General features: G+C 34.7%; 2 protein-coding genes and 1 long non-coding RNA gene across 3 annotated transcripts in view; 2 read left to right on the forward strand and 1 right to left on the reverse strand.

Annotated features, from left to right (window-relative positions):
• The window catches only part of LOC136824666 (uncharacterized), a 108047-nt gene that overhangs the window by 20706 nt on the left and 68016 nt on the right, over positions 1 to 19325 (forward strand). The window lies entirely within an intron of this gene.
• LOC136824670 (uncharacterized) overlaps positions 1 to 19325 on the reverse strand; it is a 32359-nt gene that overhangs the window by 12511 nt on the left and 523 nt on the right. Inside the window, exon 2 of the long non-coding RNA XR_010849139.1 lies at positions 18597 to 18733. This is a non-coding gene — a long non-coding RNA (uncharacterized lncRNA). The remainder of the gene's footprint in view (positions 1 to 18596; positions 18734 to 19325) is intronic.
• Positions 900 to 14723, forward strand: LOC136824669 (uncharacterized). The gene is made up of 6 exons (XM_067080660.1): positions 900 to 1163; positions 4400 to 4534; positions 4755 to 4931; positions 5390 to 5458; positions 5746 to 5976; positions 14490 to 14723. Exons 1-5 carry the CDS (start codon positions 911 to 913, stop codon positions 5910 to 5912), a joined length of 801 nt encoding a protein of 266 aa, XP_066936761.1. The 5' UTR covers positions 900 to 910; the 3' UTR covers positions 5913 to 5976; positions 14490 to 14723.

A 19325-nucleotide genomic window follows, 5' to 3' on the forward strand; every position in this document is an offset into this window, starting at 1 on the left:
GGAGATTCAGCTGGGCTGTACCGAAAGAGCAGTTAAAAATTAACCGTGAATGTTCAATAAACAACCTCGTCCCCATGCTCAAGTCAGTTGGATTATCAATCCTCTAAGAGTTGGGAAATTCCATCAAGTTTGGCCTTTGTCTAACGGACTCTAACCAGGAGGTATGAAGAGAATAAGTTAAAATGATTCTTTTAAGAAGATTCTCTTAACATTCTTTCTTCGATTCCTAGGCCGAGAAGATGAATAACGTAAAGCAATTATTTGACCTATTCAAATAGACCTTTTCATCAATTACGTCACGAACATCACTTGCTTCATTTTGAAATTATTGCGCCATGGTGATCAACTCCCAGTGGATTTTATTAAAACAACTTCCTATTCATAAAAGAATCATTTATTTTTGTCAAGGGACATAATCACCATGGTAATTGTTTGAATACGAGGCAAGTGATGTTCGTGACGTAATTTATGAAAAGGTCTTTTGGAGCCTCGTTTATCTTCTTTCCATTTTCTTGTTTTTTTTTAGACTTAGAGGATGCTGAGAAAAATTTAGAAAAGGTGAAACAATATGCAGAGACTATCAAACAAGCTGAAAATGATTTTAATGAACGAAAAAAAGAAGCTGATGACGCTGTGAGTTATTTCTTCTTCGTTCGTTTATAATACACGCTCTTTTATAAGAACATCCAAAATTTTTGAAGCCTTTGGATGTTATTAACTTTTTTAAGCCTAAACATGTTCTTTTTTGACTATTTTTTGAGTATTTTTGTCCATTTTCCTAAGAAATCGGGTGTTTTAGAGTTTGCAAAGCCTTAAAATGTTCTTAACTTGTTCTTCACATTTTGGCCATCGAAGCCTTTATGTTCTTATAATTTGTTTTTATAAAAAACGTGTATGTGTTATATAAAACATGTGTTGTATGATATTCGATCAGTGGCGCTTGGGTTCCAGCAGGTGTGTGACACAAGGGTGTAGAAATTATTCTTTTATAAATCTACAGATTGAAAAAGAGATAACAGATGAATTCTTTGCCAAACAAAAACGTGGTCACATCACCATGCAAGAGCTGGATAGTTTGATCGATAGAATCCCTAAAGATCAAATTCAAATTAATGAGAACAACAGAAAGTTATATGAGCCAGTTGAACAAGTTGATCTCCAAGGTAATATGCCTTTTTTTTAAGGAACATAAAAGTACTGACTAAATATTTGTAAACAAACCGTATGTAGCGGGATACAAAATCAAAACAAATGTCACATGTCAATATAAAAAATCAAAAAAATATGGCATATTTTTATTGTTTCAATTGTTTTACAAGTTTGTTTTTGACACGTGATTTTAATTGTTCTCTTTAATGACACCCGGTTTGCGCAATGTTTACATTTTACTACTTTTATGTCCCTTTATTAACCAAATAAGCCCGAAACTCTTGTGGCTTTCAGTAACCAGGGGATATTAAAGAAGGGAGACTTACGCAAAATTTAAAGGGACATTTTTCTTTGTTTTCCCTTTGTCCCGTGGTTTTCAATGGCGGTTCCATGTCTGTAACCCTAGAAAATTAAAAATGGCGGCCGTTTCGTAAATTTTGAAATCTCCCTACGTGAACGTAAAGGCTGATTGCGCGAGAAATAAATATTTTTTGGCTGGTCATTAAAATACAAAATTAAATAAAAAAAAATGGTAGATTAGAGCTGCGAGCGGAGCTGAATAGTTGTATTTTAATGAACCAGCCAGGTCTTTCATTTGAGGGCTATGCATGTTAGCCTCCACTGATGCAAGTTACCCAATCTCACGGTACACTGATATAAATTATTTTGGATTTAATTTTTATTGGCTCGTTGAAAAATTTATCGGTCCAAGATGCAGTGACTAACCGGTTGATTATTGGTTGGCAAATTCTCCTACAACAGTTTGCCACAAGATTATGGTATGCTGTATATGTAGTATTTACGAAAGGAAGAAGTTTATGTTGGTTCTAAATCAATACATACGGGCATAATTTGCCCTCCTCTTGCATTGAATTTGGTAGTGGATTATAGTTGACACAGTGCCTTACCGATGGTACTCACAACGTGACTCATTGTTTCAATCAACCATTTATATGTGGAAATAGTGGAACAGATGATGATTAATAAACACTTTGGACATGTTTAATTCATATAATATTTCACTTTTTGTGGATTATAATCTGGTAATTTAACACAATACAGTACTACACTAAAAACTGTAGTAGTATATACATTTTATTGTGATTTTTAACTGAATCAGTTTTACTCTGTACATAAAGTAGATTTAATAGAATTTTGGTTTATTAAAGTGATTTAATTTTTGTGTAATTAATAGGACTTTAGGGAAATACATTTTTATTTTCAACAGTCATGACAAATGGGAAGGAGTCCTTGGATAAAAAATACATGAGAATGAGTTGTACACTTATTTTTCTAAAATTTCCCTTCACCTACTCCCGTTTTAGCCTCTCCCGCTTATAAGATGTTTTGATTTTGCAAGCACTGATTGGCTAATCCACGCTCTATCGAGAAAGCTGATTGGCTAATTCCGTATCAAAAGATTTTTTTTGTGAACAAAGAGGGTTACGGACATAGAACCGTAAAAATACTCAGTTAGTCCCCCTGCAGTAACCATAACCTCGCGAGTATGAAATAATAGGTCCATTAACGCCTTCCTCTCTCAGCTGGCACACAACGTTGATTCGATGTTAATCCACAATATGGATGTTAGATAAACATTGAAACAACGTTGTGTGCCAGCCAAGTCCCGAAGTAGTCTATATATCAATACGCTAAAACGTGTGTGTTTACAACGTTTTGTAAAAAGTCTTCGAAAATCTAACAAAGCTCTACAAAGCCTCCTCTTCATGGCGTTCAACCATCATCTATTTGCACCTAACGCAGATTTCTTACCACTGGACTAACTTTGAGACGTCAAGGTACTATTTTCTATACAGGTGCCTGGGAGCTGGATATGTTAAAATCAATATTCATCCCAAATATAATCTTTCATTCTCAAAAATTCTTATTCAGATGCTCTTTAAAACATTCTGTTTACAATAGCGGTTCCCTGCCTATAACTTTCAAAACTTTTAAAAGCATTTTAAAGTTACCCTCGAATGTCCAGCCGCTAAAAAGATCTAAAATATAATTCTTCTAAAAGCCATTAAATTAATTGTGGTTAAAAATTGCAATGCAATGTTATCTTTTTTCTCATTTCTTTTATAAAGTCAAAATCTTATTTATCATCACTCACAGTCTTATTTTATCGCACATGTGTCAATCTAAAGATGAAGAGCAAATATTACCATATTAATGTCTAGCTAACCTGATAACAGATGTTCATAATTTTCTTACGCGCACGGTAAACCTCTAAAGGCGCTTGAAAATTATACATCTGAGGAAAATAGTCCTCCCGCGGAAAATTCTACAACAAGAATCTTGTTGTGCGCTGGAAAAATAAAAACCGATACGGCGCCCTATTCATAAACACAATCGCGCAACTTTGTTGTCATTCCCAGTCCTTTTAGACGAACGCGGTCCTTACGATTTCGAGATTGCATATTCGTCAGATTGTTTGTTTTCACACATCCCTTTAGAGCTTCAGCGTGGTGTGCAGAAAACATTCACAATCTGATCTCAGGTTATGTCTAGCAGACTGTATCAGTATGCAGTTTACTATTTACGAATTCCCGAGAAATCTCCAAGTGTAATTGAAATGAGTTTCTTTCAAAGGAAATCTTTTACATGATCCCCAAATGTATAACAGTAATTACTAAAACTTTTAATTATGGAAATGTCACTTTAATTGAATCGAAATAATAGGCAGACTTTATGTTATGATTCTCTATCACTGACTCGTTTTAAAAAGCATTAATGACATTTTTTAGTTGTGTTTTCAACGACGGGAAAAAAAATGTCAACTTTAAACCTCATCCAAGATCTTGGATGATCGTCATGGTTACTTTCTCTGCGTTGATTGCGCGCTGAATAGAATCTCGATTGGTCGGCACAGGTCAATATATGATATTGGCCTGTGCTTTTCACGGCAGAAATTTGCTGGATTGGGACACGCAGCGTGCGACGCTTTGCATAAGGCTTGTATTTGATATTCTTCTTCCATCACGTCTTTCACCCAATACAGATCTCTGTGTCACATCTATTGCCTAAATCAGTACTAGAGTGCTTATTTCAAAGCGTTAAAAGTAGAGTGTCATTTATGAGAGTTTCATAAGGAAACTTGACGGTCACTTTCAATTTCTTCAAAAGCGGGAGCTTTAACGAATTATAAAAGGTCGAATCAAAGAGCAAACAAAGTTTGTGCTGTTAGAAGTTTAATTTTGAACTGTACAAAAAATATCATGAGTAATTTTACTGACTAACTCTTTAGAACGTTTTGGGGATATTGAATCGAATGAGCTTTCCAAATGGCAGAACGCACCTGAAGATCCTTATGATATGCTGCGGAATGTGGATGTCACACCAAAGAAAATACAAGGAGCTTCCAAACGGTCACTCGTTTTCGGTAATAATGACGTCTGTACACAAACCCCGTCTCTACGGCTGATTAAAAAATTCATTGCCATAGATTAAAACCAATCAGAAATAAATGTCATGTAACAAGCACATAAAAATTTAAGTAAAAGCGTGATTTGTCTCCAGACTTTAATTTTGCAGCCTGTGTATTGTTTTATCACTTGTCAATTTTACAGTACGTAAACTAATTTTTCATCTATCTTTCATAGAAAAAGACCTTTCTCCATGTGGACGTGTCAGGAAATCAATCACCCATTATGATGAGATGTCCAAAGTGTTATTGACAACATCCAATAGCATTATTAAACACCAAAACGAGGTTGACCAACGAAAACGTGACGACATTGAAAAATTGGCCTCATTGAAACATGAAATTGTCAATTTGGGTGAGTCTATCTATTTGCAAACACGAAGATTATTAACTAATCCTCTCCTCTTCCTTCGTGCAAACTTTTGAAGGAATAAAGATGAGAAACTGTTTAAAACTTAAGCAGTTGCCAGTAAACTTACCATAGTTAGCTACTCTTAACTACTGATAGTTTCATCTTAGAAAAACTGGCGGGAGCGTCTTGAACTGGCAAGAATTAATCTCCGAGGAGATTCTGATTATACTCTGCACATAACACGTATGCTCTAAAGGCCAAGTTGATAGCTGACTTTCGTGATTTCTTTCATCCAGAATTTGATTGAATATTTAGTGAGTTTTTGAGCTCATTGATTGGCTAAAGCAAAAGAAATCGCAAAACGAACGCCTTTCGTAAACATAAACATCACTTTCGTCTTCGTTTTCAAGCAGAATCCAACACAGTTTTAAATGTTGAATGTCTTTACTTTTGTCCTATAGATGAACGTTTCAACACAACCCAGGAAGACCAAGATAAAGCCTGGTTCTTGTATGACCAAGCTGCAAGTGGTATGCTTTCTGTTTTCTGACATCAAATATTGTTTTAAAGGCCGTCTTACATCCGTCAGTCATTCTGGGTCTAAACAAATGCCCAAAAGACAAACGTTGCGTAGGCAGGAAACACCGATACATAAGCAAAAAATTTTTAGATCGAATAATTATCATAAATAGAAATGGAAAATAAAAAAATAAAATAATTATAAATGTAATATATATGTAAAAATAATAAAAATTGAAATAAAATCAAAAATACGGTCAACCTTTGATTAAAATCCAATTTTTTCTCCTTAATACAGCTTTCAACAGTATGGCCAAAAAATCAGACATCATTTTGGGTTTCCACAAACGTAATGCTTTGCCAATCTTGAGACGTCAATTGAACTACGTGTTCGAAAAAGAGACTGGACACAACTTACATCATTTCTTTGACGTCATTCATCACCATGCGATGCCGTGGATATAAACGCTCCAACATCCCTGGTGCTTTTGAAGAGGACGGTGAACAAGTTCTACATCGTATCAAGAGGGTGAGTCATTTTGTTAAAGTGCAGTCCCTTCTCACAGACCCGGTTGGGATTTTTCAGCGCTAGTGGGGATAAAAAAATTTTTTATGACTGGGGATTGGGCTATTCCAGAAAAAACTTGTACCCCCTATGTTGAAGAGGTCTTTTTCGGTAAAGGTGACACCCTGGATTTCAAATTTTCAAGACCCCCTGGATTTTACCTCTTCAACATATAGTTCTGCAGTACCACAGCCCCCTTGGATTTTTCTAACACTAAACACTCCCTTCTTCTCATTTTTTAGACTACCCTTGATTTTTTTTCAATTTTTAGACTACCCTGGATTTTACCCCCTCAACATATATTTCAGCAGTTCCACAGTCAGAAATTTTTGACCTCGTTTTACTGACCACTCCGGATTTTTGACCTTATTTTGCTGACCACCTTGGATTTTTACCTTGTTTTACTGACCACCCTGGAATTTTTGACCTCGTTTTGCTGACCACCCTGGATCTTTACTTTGTTTTACTGACCACCCTGGAATTTTTTACCTCGTTTTACTGACCACCATGGATTTTTGACCTCGTTTCACTGACCACCCTGGATTTTTGACCTCGTTTTACTGACTACTCTGGATTTTTGACCTCATTTTACTGACCACCCTGGATTTTTACCTTAGTTTGCTGACAACCCTGAATTTTTGACCTCGTTTTACTGACCACCCTGGATTTTTGACCTTATTTTGCCATGGTACTTTTGTTCCGGTCTGTAAAATATTTTTTCTGAAAATCTAAAATCAAACTATCGTATCGATTTTAAACGACTCTTAACTAGTCATAGCTTTCACTAAATGCCCCAACAAAAAGGTTATGTCATGCACTTATAAAGCTTTTAATGATTGACTGATTTAATTATTGATTGATTGATTGAAGAAAAAAAATATATTCCATTAACAAAATACTTGAAGAATTCATGCAAGGAAAAGCTGGAAAAGTTTCTCAAAAATGTATTTCGAAAATTATGGTATCATTATCTTACTGGCTTTCAAATCTCCTTGTTTGTTTTTCTTCTCCTAGTTTCTTTCTTACAACAATATATGTCATGATCATTCACTAAAAGACCTTTTCTGATAATGCCGCAGATATTTTAGATTGTAGGCAAAATATATAGCGGTGAATAAATCAACACGGTAACCAATCAGAAATAGCTTATTTATTTTTCATTGGCTGTTATATTTCAGCAATTCTCTATCAGTGTAGACCTAACTCTTCATACAAAAATTATGGGAAACGCATATTTGGACTTTGTACCCTATGTTGCACTCAAGCACTTGAGCCAAAATCCCGCAAAGGCGGGACAAAAATCAGTTTTTGAGCAGTGAGCAGTAAAAAATACAACTTTTCTATTTTTCCTTTTTTTGCAAAAGGTCTAGGAATGAAAATAAAGGGATAATTATAATTGAATACTATCCATTGATGATCTGCGGCACTATGGTAAAGCTAGAATCGCTTCGCGTACTCTTCGCTTGAGAAAATGATTGACAGATTGAAGTTTTTCATCCCCACGGTGCGCGCCGCGCGGGAGCTCGGGCGCTCTGCGAGAGTTCTCGGCTCAATCCTCGGACCACGCTAAAAATGGTAGACTGAGCTGTGATAGATCATTTCGATGGAAGTTGTTGAAATGTTTACAAGGCTCTTGACAGAATATTGTTTGTTTTATTGTCAATGATGACAGTGCCGTTATAAATTTTGTTAGATCTGACAAATTGATGTTTGTAAGTGCACTTTATAGTTTTGATTCCCATTGAAGAATCATATTCTGGTTTTCGTGTTATTAGATGCTGTTTTAAAGCTTTAAAGCTACACTGTCTATTGCTACTTTGCCCAATAAAAACAGTCAAGATGATACTGCGTATAACATTTATCAAAAAGTTCTGCGCCATCTTAATTAGGGTGAAATAGAAAACCATCCTAGTTAAGGCCCGGGCTCCACTTGCGTACGCTGTGATTGCACTTCTCAAGCAAAATCTTCTATGTTGTTTATCAAAAGAAAAATAAAGGAATACCTTTGTGGTCCATTCAGACATACAATTGAGAAAAGTTGAAATGCACCTAAATTTTTTTCAAGTGCATAGTACTTTTTCATGATGCAATCTTTTCTCCAAGCTGAAAGGATTGATCGCAGCGCAGACAATGAAGATATGGGCATTCAGGAGCTTTTCTTTCATGGTGCCTTTCTGGGATGACTGTCTGTGTGCCTAGTCTAACCACCGTTAAATCGGCCAAGGTCCCTTGGTTGGAAAGCCAGAATTGGAGTTAATACAAATGCCCGGGAGCGTAGTTATTTAACGCATGAAACAAACCAGGAATTAAAGTAAACAAACTTTTTTCAGGTTTTTAAATAGATTTTTACACTGAACAACCACAGTGAAAAACTCTAAGTGAGGTAAATCTTTTGAAGACCAAAAAAAAAAACATTGAACTTGATAAAATTCAAACACATTTCAAAACACTTTTGGATTCAACTTTACATTGAACTTTTTTTGTACTATTGCCGGATTGTTTTACCAAGTTAAGAAGAACTTTCGAGTTTACGACCATATGATGGTCTTTAAAGCTCAAGAAGCTCTATAAAAATATAAAGCTAGTTTATCAATAACAAAGAAAACAGTTGAAACAAAAAAATAAATTACAGTTTGAAAAAACTATCAAAGTACATTTGAAACTTGAGCAGACGATCTTTAAAGATTTCAGAAAAAGAATTGAACTATTAACTATTACTATTACAGTTTCAAAGACAAGAAACAAAATTTGACATACAAAACACTTTTTCCAGTCAATGAATCAGCTCATCATCATAACCAGTCTGCCATTTTGTTTGTTTTGATTTGCACAAGTAATACTGTAATTTGTGTTATGGTGTCTATAATTTCCATTTATAACACTCGCTTCAGCTTTTCAATGCTAAATCAACATAATAATGGTAATAGCAGATAACGTAATATAAAAATATGTATAACATTTACCGCTGTATAATTTACCGACATATTTACTACGGACACCTTAATAATTGACCGGAACGCCGATGTCAGACGCAAACAAACAAACACAAAGTACAAATTCGAGATTAGTTTCCAATATCTATGCGTGAAACTATGAGTGCCTCCTCTTCGCTACGCTCCTGCGGATTAAAAGTTACAATACTACGCGTTCGACTCTTTGTTAAATGCATGTTCTGTATTGTAGTAAACAAAGGATTCTCCTAACTACATTTTAATTAAGGAAGGTCTGCAGTGTGAACACGACCTTTGAATCTCATCCAAGATCTTGGTGGTCGCCATGGTTACTTTTCTCTGCGTTGATTGTGTGCTGAATAGAATCTCGATTGGTCGGCACAGGTCAATATATGATTTTGGCCTGTGCTTTTCACGGTATGTAGAATGTGTTTTCAAATTCGTTTTTCTCCCATCAAAATTATAAATCAGTCACTGCTTTTTGGAAAGAGCTTCACCCCTGATTTTGCGAGGAACGCCTGAAGAAAGAAATGTCTAGATATTATTTAATAACCTGATAACAGATCTTTTATCATATAGGCCATAGGCTGTGCGCCTGATTTTGATATAGGTGGTGTATTTCGTGTATAGAATTCCTGCCCCAGAGTTTACCACAATGATTGTATGAACCTCTAGACATTTAAATTATTAATGAAAATTTAATGAAAATTTAAATATCTCTCATATATATTTCTAAAACTAAAAAACACAAAGACGGGGTAACCCCCGGACGAGAATTTTAAACACGGTCCGCAGCCCACCCCATATATCATACACATTTTTCTACAAGCAACCCCCAAAATTATCGGCTCATTGCTGGAGTTGCTAAGGAATTTTCGGATTTCAGCCAAAAAGCTGCTCATGGATTTTGAGCCAAAAATGCCAATAAACTTTAAAATTTTTGGCTTTTTATATCATTTTATGTCCAAAATAGTTCAAATTTTGTTTTTTAGTGCCAAATAATGCCGAAAATACTTTTTTAGGTATTTTTAGTTGCTTTTCCGGTTCATGCTCAGTTTTAGGGCTAGGTTACTAAGACCAAGTTGCTATTTTTTTTACCATTCTCAGGGCCTCAGGGCTGGACTCTTAGCGCCGAGTTGCTCATAAAAATGTGTAACATATCAGAGGGGATGCGTGCATCCTATCTAGCCCAGTACGCTCTAAAGATGTGGGCGAAAGTATCCAATCTCATGAAAATGTCGCGAACTGTTAAGGGCTCTGACCATAGTGAATTTTTGATATTTACCACTTACAAAATATAAAGTTCTACTTGACGTAGCCCAATAACTGAAAAATTTAAAACAGTTCAATAGACGATATCGGATTTAGATAAATGCAATGCATTCTGGTTTCTAGGGACTCTCAAAGGAATTTTAATAGATCAATCATAATAGATTATAATTCCTTTGAGAGTCCCCAGAAACCAGAATGCATTGCATTTATCTAAATCCGATATCGTCTATTCTTTGTGGACAGTTTGAAAAAACTTCGAAACAAAAAGGTTAGTTACCAATTAAAACTTAGCACTTTTTATAAAAGAAGGTGGTACAACATATTATTAACGTCTTTTTAAAGTTCATAACGTCATTTTTGTCATTAAATTCTTAATTACTGTTAAGGGATTTGATTAAAAAGCAACTTATAAAGACAATTCTTTGTTAAAAATGTTAAATAACCTGAAACAATTAAAAAATTAAAAAAAAATTGAAAATGATGACGTCATCATTTATGAGGTCATCAAATTTTGAAAATTTTACTCATTTTCAGCATAAATTTTAACAAAAAATTTTGATAGAAAATACAAAACCGGCAATTATGTTAAAGAAAAATCGTTCATGATCTTCAAACAGAATCTCAATATCTTTATTGCTTCGCCTGTGAGGGACATTTTTGTAAACCATACATTTTTGTTTTTTTCCGACAGGTTAAAATTTTTGATGACGCCATCGCTTTTTGGATGACGTCATCAAAAAAAATTTTCTTTCTGAAAGTTTGTGTCATGATTGAGAACATCTGTACCAAATTTCATGGTCATAGCTCTTCTAGATCAAAAATAATCGAGGCTGGTAGATTCTACCCCCATCCCTGGGGCTACAAAACTCAAAAAAAGGTTGGGTTAATAGGGTTAAGAACTTTTCTTATGTATAATTGGCCCGAATGAAAGGATGTCACCCTTAGGTCAGGATAAATAAAATTCTCTCGAGAAAAATCTCTAGATTTTCCTCTTATTTCCCAAAAAGATACCCTACGAGGGGCTGGTTTTTCTATTTTGGAGTTTTTGCGACCCTAGGTTGGTGGGACTCATGGAGGGGAAAGCGACACGTCCTTTAGACTAAACATCCCTGTACCCCTATCATTACAGATGTGACTGTTTTTAGAGCTTCCTTTTAAGGTTCGCCAAGTACAGATGAATTGAAGTTAATAAATTTTGTTTGTTTTATGACCTTTATAAAAATTAAACTTTGCTTTCTAAAAGCAAAACCAAAACTGAATTCAAGGGGTGAATTTGATTGACAGCCGGAACGATTGATTTACAGGTACAGATAGAAGAATTCCTTACTTTTTTGTAGTGGAATTCTTAACACTGTTTCCATTGTATTTTTAAAGGAAAATGAACACATCATACCTTGTATTTTAGGAAAATGAACATTACATCTCTTATATTTCAAAATGAACTACTTTTCTTGAATATTTGATATAGCTGTATGTATCTCTTGGATATTTTAAATAAAAATAAACTTTACTTTTCTTTCATGTTTTGTATTTGAAATATGCATCTCTAGGATATTTAAAAGAAAGTGATTGTTATATATGAATATCCTCTATTTTTGAAAGAAGATGACACGTCGTGTATTCTTGAAAGAAAATAAAATCTGCAGTTTTTGGATATTTGAAAGAAAATGGTTGTTACTTGTATATCCTGTATTTCTAAAGGAAAATGAATATGACGTGTCTTGTATTTTTGAAGGAAAACCAAGATTACACTTCTTATAGCTCAAAAAGAAAATAAAGACTGCTTTTTGTTTGTTACATGTATCTTGAATTTTTGAGTAAAATAAATGTTGGATGTCCTGTATTATTGAAGAAAAATAAATGTTGCATGTTTTGTATTTTTGAAGGAAAATGAATGCTGGATGTACTGTATTTTTGAAAGAAAATAAAATCTACATAGCTTGGATATTTGAAAGAAAATTATTGTTACATTGTATACAATGTATGTATTTCAATATTATTTGAGGTATGAAAAAGACATCATTTATGTTGAGACTTCGTAGAACCGTCGAATCTTATTCCTAATTCCTAACTTTCATGCCCACCCCAATTGCTATGCAAAAACTACAGCTTTCTTCAATCTTCCCAATCATCAATCAACGTCACCTAAAAAACCTGGATTTGAAAATAGATTGCTGATGCCCCTGAATTTTTCTCTCAGAAAAAACCGAGTCTGCTAAATTTCGTGGGTTGCGTGTGTGCGTGGGTGCGTGGGTCGAGTGAATGCGTGGGTGCGTGGGTGCGTGGGTCAATATTTTTACGTGGGTTATTTTTTTGCGTGGGTCCGTGGGTCAAAACATTTTTTGCGTGGGTCAAAATTTTTGCGTGGGTCAAATTTTTTGCGTGGGTCAAAATTTTTGCGTGGGTCAAAATTTTTACGTGGGTCAAAATTTTTAACCACGCAAAAATTTTGACCCACGCAAAAAATTTGACCCACGAAGTTGTTAAAAAAAACATTTTATCAAAATATAAGTGTGCGCTATTGTGTTTCTTCACGTTCGTTTTTCATCAATTTATATATACATTGTAAAACTGCATTAATACCAATCACCCACAGATCATTCAAGAGCTTACTACTATAAGCTTACTATACTAAATATTATATACTAAATATTACTCGAAATATGAAATGCTAATTATCTGCACTCCCGGGGGGGTACTAGGGTTGGAAGATGAGAGGTATGTCCGGATGGGACCTCCATAAACCGACCCTTAGAGAGACTGATTTTTGCTGAAAAGGTGACCCTTAGAGAGACTTTTTTGAAAAATTGTCTTCAAAATTTGAAAAATTTCCTACCCTTAGAGAGAATTTTTTCCAATTTTTTCACTCTGAATCAAAAAAATTTCCTGGAAATCCTAAATTTTCCGACCCTTAGAGAGACTGATTTGAATTTTTGTGATTTTTGCAACCCTTAGAGAGACTTGACTTTGAAAGGTGAAAAAACCGACCCTTACCGTCCGCACATACCCAGCACCTATTTTTGCCTAAGTACCCCCCCCCCCCCCCGGGTCTGCACACTGCCCGGATTTGACTGCCAATACTAATACTGACCACCAAAAATTTTTGACCCACGCAAAAATTTTGTCCCACGCAAAAAATAGGACCCACGCAAAAAAAATATGACCAACGCAAAATTTTTGACCCACGCAAAAAAATTTACCCACGCAGAAAATTTGACCCACGCAAAAAAAATTAACCCACGCAAAATATATGACCCACGCAAAATTTTTGACCCACGCAAAAATTTTGACCCACGCAAAAAATGTTTTGACCCACGCACCCACGCAAAAAAATGACCCACGCAAAAATATTGACCCACGCACCCACGCACCCATGTACTCACCCGACCCACGCACCCACGCACACACGCAACCCACGCAATTTAGCAGACTCGAAAAAACCATATCCCCTGATTTTTGTACTCTGAAAAACCGAACCACTCTGGATTATTTCACTGTTTTTCACTTCGAAATATCGGAAAACCCTGGATTTTTTTCAATCCGGATAACTGGACTACCCTGGATTTCTTCACTCTGAAAAACCAGACCACCCTGGATTTTTTATTTTCCATACCACCCTGGACGTCACACCTCCTCAAAATAGGGGGTACAGACTATTTCTGGAATATCCCATTTCAATTCTTTTGATTTCAAGTCAGAAAATTCATAGGGGATGAAAAATATGTCCAATTACTTTGCAGTGAGGATTGGTTTATTTGATTATTTTTCTGTGAGAAAGGGGTGTTTAAAGTGCAATCAACGATTGATTTCAAAGCACCCGAAGTGGTTAGATTTGAAACTCTTGGATGGGAAATAAAACCACTTACTTCTCATCCAAAACGTGCGACCTGCATGGTTTTCATACAAACGCCAGCTTGAATGTAAAAACCATCGACAAATTTCGAAAAATACGTCACTTAAAAACAAAAGAAAGGATAACGTTCAACCCGCCTTTTTAAATTCGACGCAAATCTTAAAGCTACCCTTTTTTCTTGCTTGATAAAGGTTTCCTAGCTCCTTCTGAGCTTTAAACTCGATGCAGTCCAGCTCTATTTTTCAAATCTTTCTTTAATACAAACTAAACTATTTTGGGTCCCTACCTCAGAAGGGGAAGTCGTTTAATATATTCCCTTTAATTGGAAATTTTCTTGAAGAAATTTGAAGAAAATTCTTGTTGTCTAATTCAAATCGAATTTTTCTTCTTTTTTCCCATAGGGATTACAAAGCATAATCTTAAACAAAGATACCGAGCTTGATAAATCACATGATGATATCATCAAACTTCGTGACGTCATTCAAAATGCTAGACAAGCAGCTATGGTATGCCAAGATAAAAAGTAGAAAATTTACATACGCTAACTGAAGGGGGGGGCTTATTTTGATTATGTAGCTTGAATTTAACACCTTATTTCATTAAATATTAGTTAAGTGCTAACCACACTTAGACATGAGCCTAAACTTTGTCCTAAATTTGGAATACATGTTATTATTTGATGCGAGGAGTATAGTTTCGTTGTGATACTTGAAATAATTGAAATCCGAACTTGTGAAGTCTACTAGATTTCAATTCTCAAGCGATCCTAACTGCATTTTCCAATCTAACTATGAATAACAGGAATACACGTGCGCTGCCGACTACGAATATACTCGTAAGGGGCCATTTGAGAGGTAATTCTTTAGAGCATATTGTCCAATCACGTACCCAGAGCCACTTGCATCGTGAAGCGCTATCAGAATCAAAAAAAATAGTGAACTAAAGGACTGGATTTGAGTATGCATATTGTCTCTTTTGCTCTGAATAAATCTTAAAAATCTTTTTTCGTAAAAAAAAAAGAAGTTTGTTGCTATTAGCTATAGGCTTGGATAGCCAATCAAAGTTTAAGTCAAAAAAGTGAACATTGACCCGAGCAAAATTTAATGACTTTGAAAAAATTGGCCGGCAGTTTGTGTGACGGACGAAACATAATTTGGCCGATAGTGAACGTGTTAACTTTTCATATTGAAATTGCCTCTTCATCTTGTCAGAAATCAACATGTGTCTCCCAACTAAAACTAGCTCTGATGGAAATTTGCTCTCTCTATTTTAGCTTATTATTTATTGAATTACATTTGTAATTGCCCCCGCAGGAGCGTAGCGACGAGGAGGCACTCATAGTTTCACGCATAGATATTGGACTGGAATCTCGAAATTTTGTTGCGTTTTGTCGCCCAAGCATCCCCGTAGTTAGTCTCTTCCGTAAATGTTCGGTTTTTTTCCGAGACGGTAGTATACATATTTTCATAATACGTTATATGCTATTACTATTATTACATATTACAATTTTAGTTTTGATTTAGCTTTGAAAAGCTGAAGCGAGTGTTATAAATGCAAATCATAACAGTGTATGATATAACACGAATCATAATATTACTTGTGCAAATCAAAACAAACAAAATGGCAGACTGGTTATGATGACGATGAGCTGATTCATTGACTGGAAAAAGTGTTTTGTATGTCAAATTCTTTTTCTTGTCTTTGAAACTGAATACTAACTACTGTAATTTAGTCAGAAGTTCACTTCAGCAATGATTTCAATTCTTGTTCCGGAATCTTTGAAGAAATTTGCTTAAGTTTTCAAATGTATATTTGATATTTTTGTTCAAACTCTAATTTATCTTTGTCTTTTATTTTACTAATAACTACCTTTATTGTTTATGGAGCTTCTCGAGCTTTAAATACCATCATATGGTCGTAACTCGAGAAAGTCCTTCTTAACTTAGTAAAACAAGATACCAGCAAAAGTACAAAAAAGTTGAATGTAATGCATATGTAAAGTTGAATCCAAAGCAAAAGTGGTTGAATGAATGTTGAATGTCAATCAATGTAAACAAACTTTTTCTTTTGGTCTTCAAAATAGATTTATCTCACTTAGAGTTTTTTCACTGTTTTTTCAGTGTGGTAAATTTATTTCAAAAACCTGCAAAAAGTTTGTTTACATTCATGCGGACCTTCCTGAAGGCACTTAACGCTGGTCAGACTAGGTACACAGACAGTCATACAGAAACACCATAAAACGAAAGTATATATAGATATAAACTCAAAAAGTCTAGCTTCCTGAAGGCACGTCTCTTCATTGTCTGCGCTGTATGGAGAAAAGATTGCATCATGAAAAAGTACTATGCACTTGAAAAAAAATTTAGGCGCATTTCAACTTTTCTCGACTGTACGTCTGAATGGACCACAATGGCATTTTCCTTTATTTTTCTTTTGACCAATAAAACAGAAGATTTTGTTTGAGAAGTGCAATCACAGCGTACGCAAGTGGAGGCCGGGCCTTAACTAGGATTGGTTTCTATTTCGCCCTATTTAATATGACGCAGAACTTTTTGATAAATTTCATACGCAGTATCCTCTTGACTATTGTTTATTAGGCAAAGTTGCGATAGAGAATTGTTAAAATATAGCAGCCAATGAAAAAAACAAGCTATTTCTGATTGGTTACCTTGTTGATTTATTCACCACTATATATTTTGCCTACAAATCTAAGATGTCTGCGGCATTATCAGAAAAGGTCTATTTAGTGAATAATAATCACGATATATATTGTTGTAAGAAAGAAACTAGGAGAAAAAAACAAACAGGAGATGTGAAAACCTGTAAGCTAATGATACCATAATTTTTGAAATATATTTTTGAGAAGCTTTTCCAGCTTTTCCTTAAATTTTATTAAATTATCAAGCTGCGAATTCTTCAAGTATTTTGTTAATGGAATATAATTTTTTTTTCAAGCAAATGCCTCAATCAATCAATCAACCAATCAATCAATCAACCAATCAATCAATAATTAAATCAATCAATTATTCCTGATTATTTTTTAATGTTTTAATCTTTAATGCATTAAAAGCTTTATAAGTACTTGACATGATCTTTATGTGGGGGCATTTAGTGAAAGCTATGACTAGTATTTAATATATTTATTTGCAAAAAATGAAATTTTGAATTATGTTTTATGTTAAAAAGTATTTGTCATATTGATACAGTATTAAAATGTTTTTTATATGAAGAAATATGACAACACATTGAAGCATTTAAAAAAATGACGGTAACTTTTTCATCAAAGCCTATAACAGAAAAATTTAATTCTTGAACAGTGAGCGAAGCCAGTAAATTTTAAGATTGGGATCTAGGGACTTAAGGTGTTTTTTACAGACACTTTGAAATGGCTTATATAATAAACAAATGTATCACGTAAAAAAGATGGTCTTACGATAATATAGAACACTAATGAAAAAAAAACTGGTTTACTAACATCTCTGCTGACATCTAAACTATCATATCAATTGCAACAAGTTTTGATTGAACGTGGTATACCTTTAGAAATATTAGATCTTACAAAGTAAATAATCACACCCCTGTGTCATAGACCCGGTGGACCCCCAACCCCAGTGGAAAAATACGCCAAAAAGTCTTCCCCGGTGGAAAAAATATCCTACAATTTCAACCCCACTGCGAATGAAATTGCTCTATGATTTTGTCCCCATTGAAAACTGAATGTAGAAAATTGCACTCCAAAACCATCCCCACTGGAATTTTCGAGCTGGAAATAATAGATTTTCTATCCCCATTGGCATTTTGATAGAAATTTTCTTCCGCACTGAGGGAAAAAGTTCTACCGGGGCACTGAGACAGGGGTGTATAATCTATTTCGATTCGATTGAAGATAACATTACCAGCTCTATTTGTTCAATTCCTACACCTCAAAAGATTAATCAGTGACATTAACCTTGTGCAAAAGAAACTTAGTGTCTTGAGTTTGTCCCCAAGAGAACTTTACTCCAATCCCCACCCTTTACGAGAGAGCTAAGACTACATCCATCGAAACGAAAGTCAATGTCACGTCAAAACTTGGCTTGAAAAAGGTAAGTCCAATTCAAAGAATAATGTCTTACATATCCTGAGAGGTTTAATTGCCGGGCTTTGACTCTATGTGTTACACTACGTAATCTTTTCAACGATATCGGTATCAGAAGGGCCCAGAGAAGTTGTAGATTTTTGTTTTTGACATTGCAGTTTGCCAAATCTCATAGCGAACCTCACTAAAATAGTACAAATTGGTAAAGTTAAGAGCTTATTGAAGTTAATGCCACTTTTAAAGCCAAAACATGCTCAAAAACACCATATTTCTTAGGAAAATGGTGAAAATTATCCAAAAAATGGTCAAAATAAGAACATGTTAAGAACATTTTTAGGCATGAAACTGAAAAAATTAAGAACATCCGGAGACTTCAAAAATTTTGGATGTTCTTATAAAAAACATGTAATCTGATGAAGATATCAATTACCGTTAATGTGAACTGGTCGCCGGTAAACATGTTATTTGTAAGACCACCAAGAGTTGTCCCAGTAAGACTCTGAATTGCTGGGTCCACTGGATATTTACGCAAATCAGATCTTTTCATCGATTTCTCTTCTTCGAATTCTTAAAAAAGGAAGTTAAATAAAGTTAATTATCTCTCATTTTTTATTTCTGACGTCAAAAATTATAACAATTTTTTATCTCTTTTCGCTTATATTTCTCACTTTATTTCGATATTTTTCCTGGATAAAGCGCTAAAAATCAATCGAAGCTGAAGGGAACGGTTAACAAATACAATAATGACCGGTTTTTTTGGGCTGCACTGAAAATATTGAAAATATTAAAATTCACCCCTGTCTTAACTATATGCACCTTCGACCTCAATCTGACCTCCTAACGCTGTTGGTATAAATCTGATCGATGCATTGACGGGACCTCCAATTTTACGGCACTGGCCTTTTTACGTTACAGAATCGTTTGTCGTTCTTGGCTAGCTTGTTTTAAATAAGATAATACATTGCTCATTATCGGAAGTAATACGGTGTACTTTTCAACCAAACTAGCTTAACTTAATAAAAGTTTTATAAAATACGTTAGGAAGTAATTTCGGCGGAAGTTAATCTGGTGGATGAACGAAATAGCTTCTTTTAAGGGAGCTTAATTTGACGGGTGGCTAGAAAATAGAAAAACGAAATTTGGTGAGATTTAAATTAGG

This window comes from Clytia hemisphaerica, unplaced genomic scaffold (assembly GCF_902728285.1).
Source record: "Clytia hemisphaerica strain Z4C2 unplaced genomic scaffold, Clytia hemisphaerica genome assembly, whole genome shotgun sequence".
Taxonomy (NCBI): Eukaryota; Metazoa; Cnidaria; class Hydrozoa; order Leptothecata; family Clytiidae; genus Clytia; species Clytia hemisphaerica.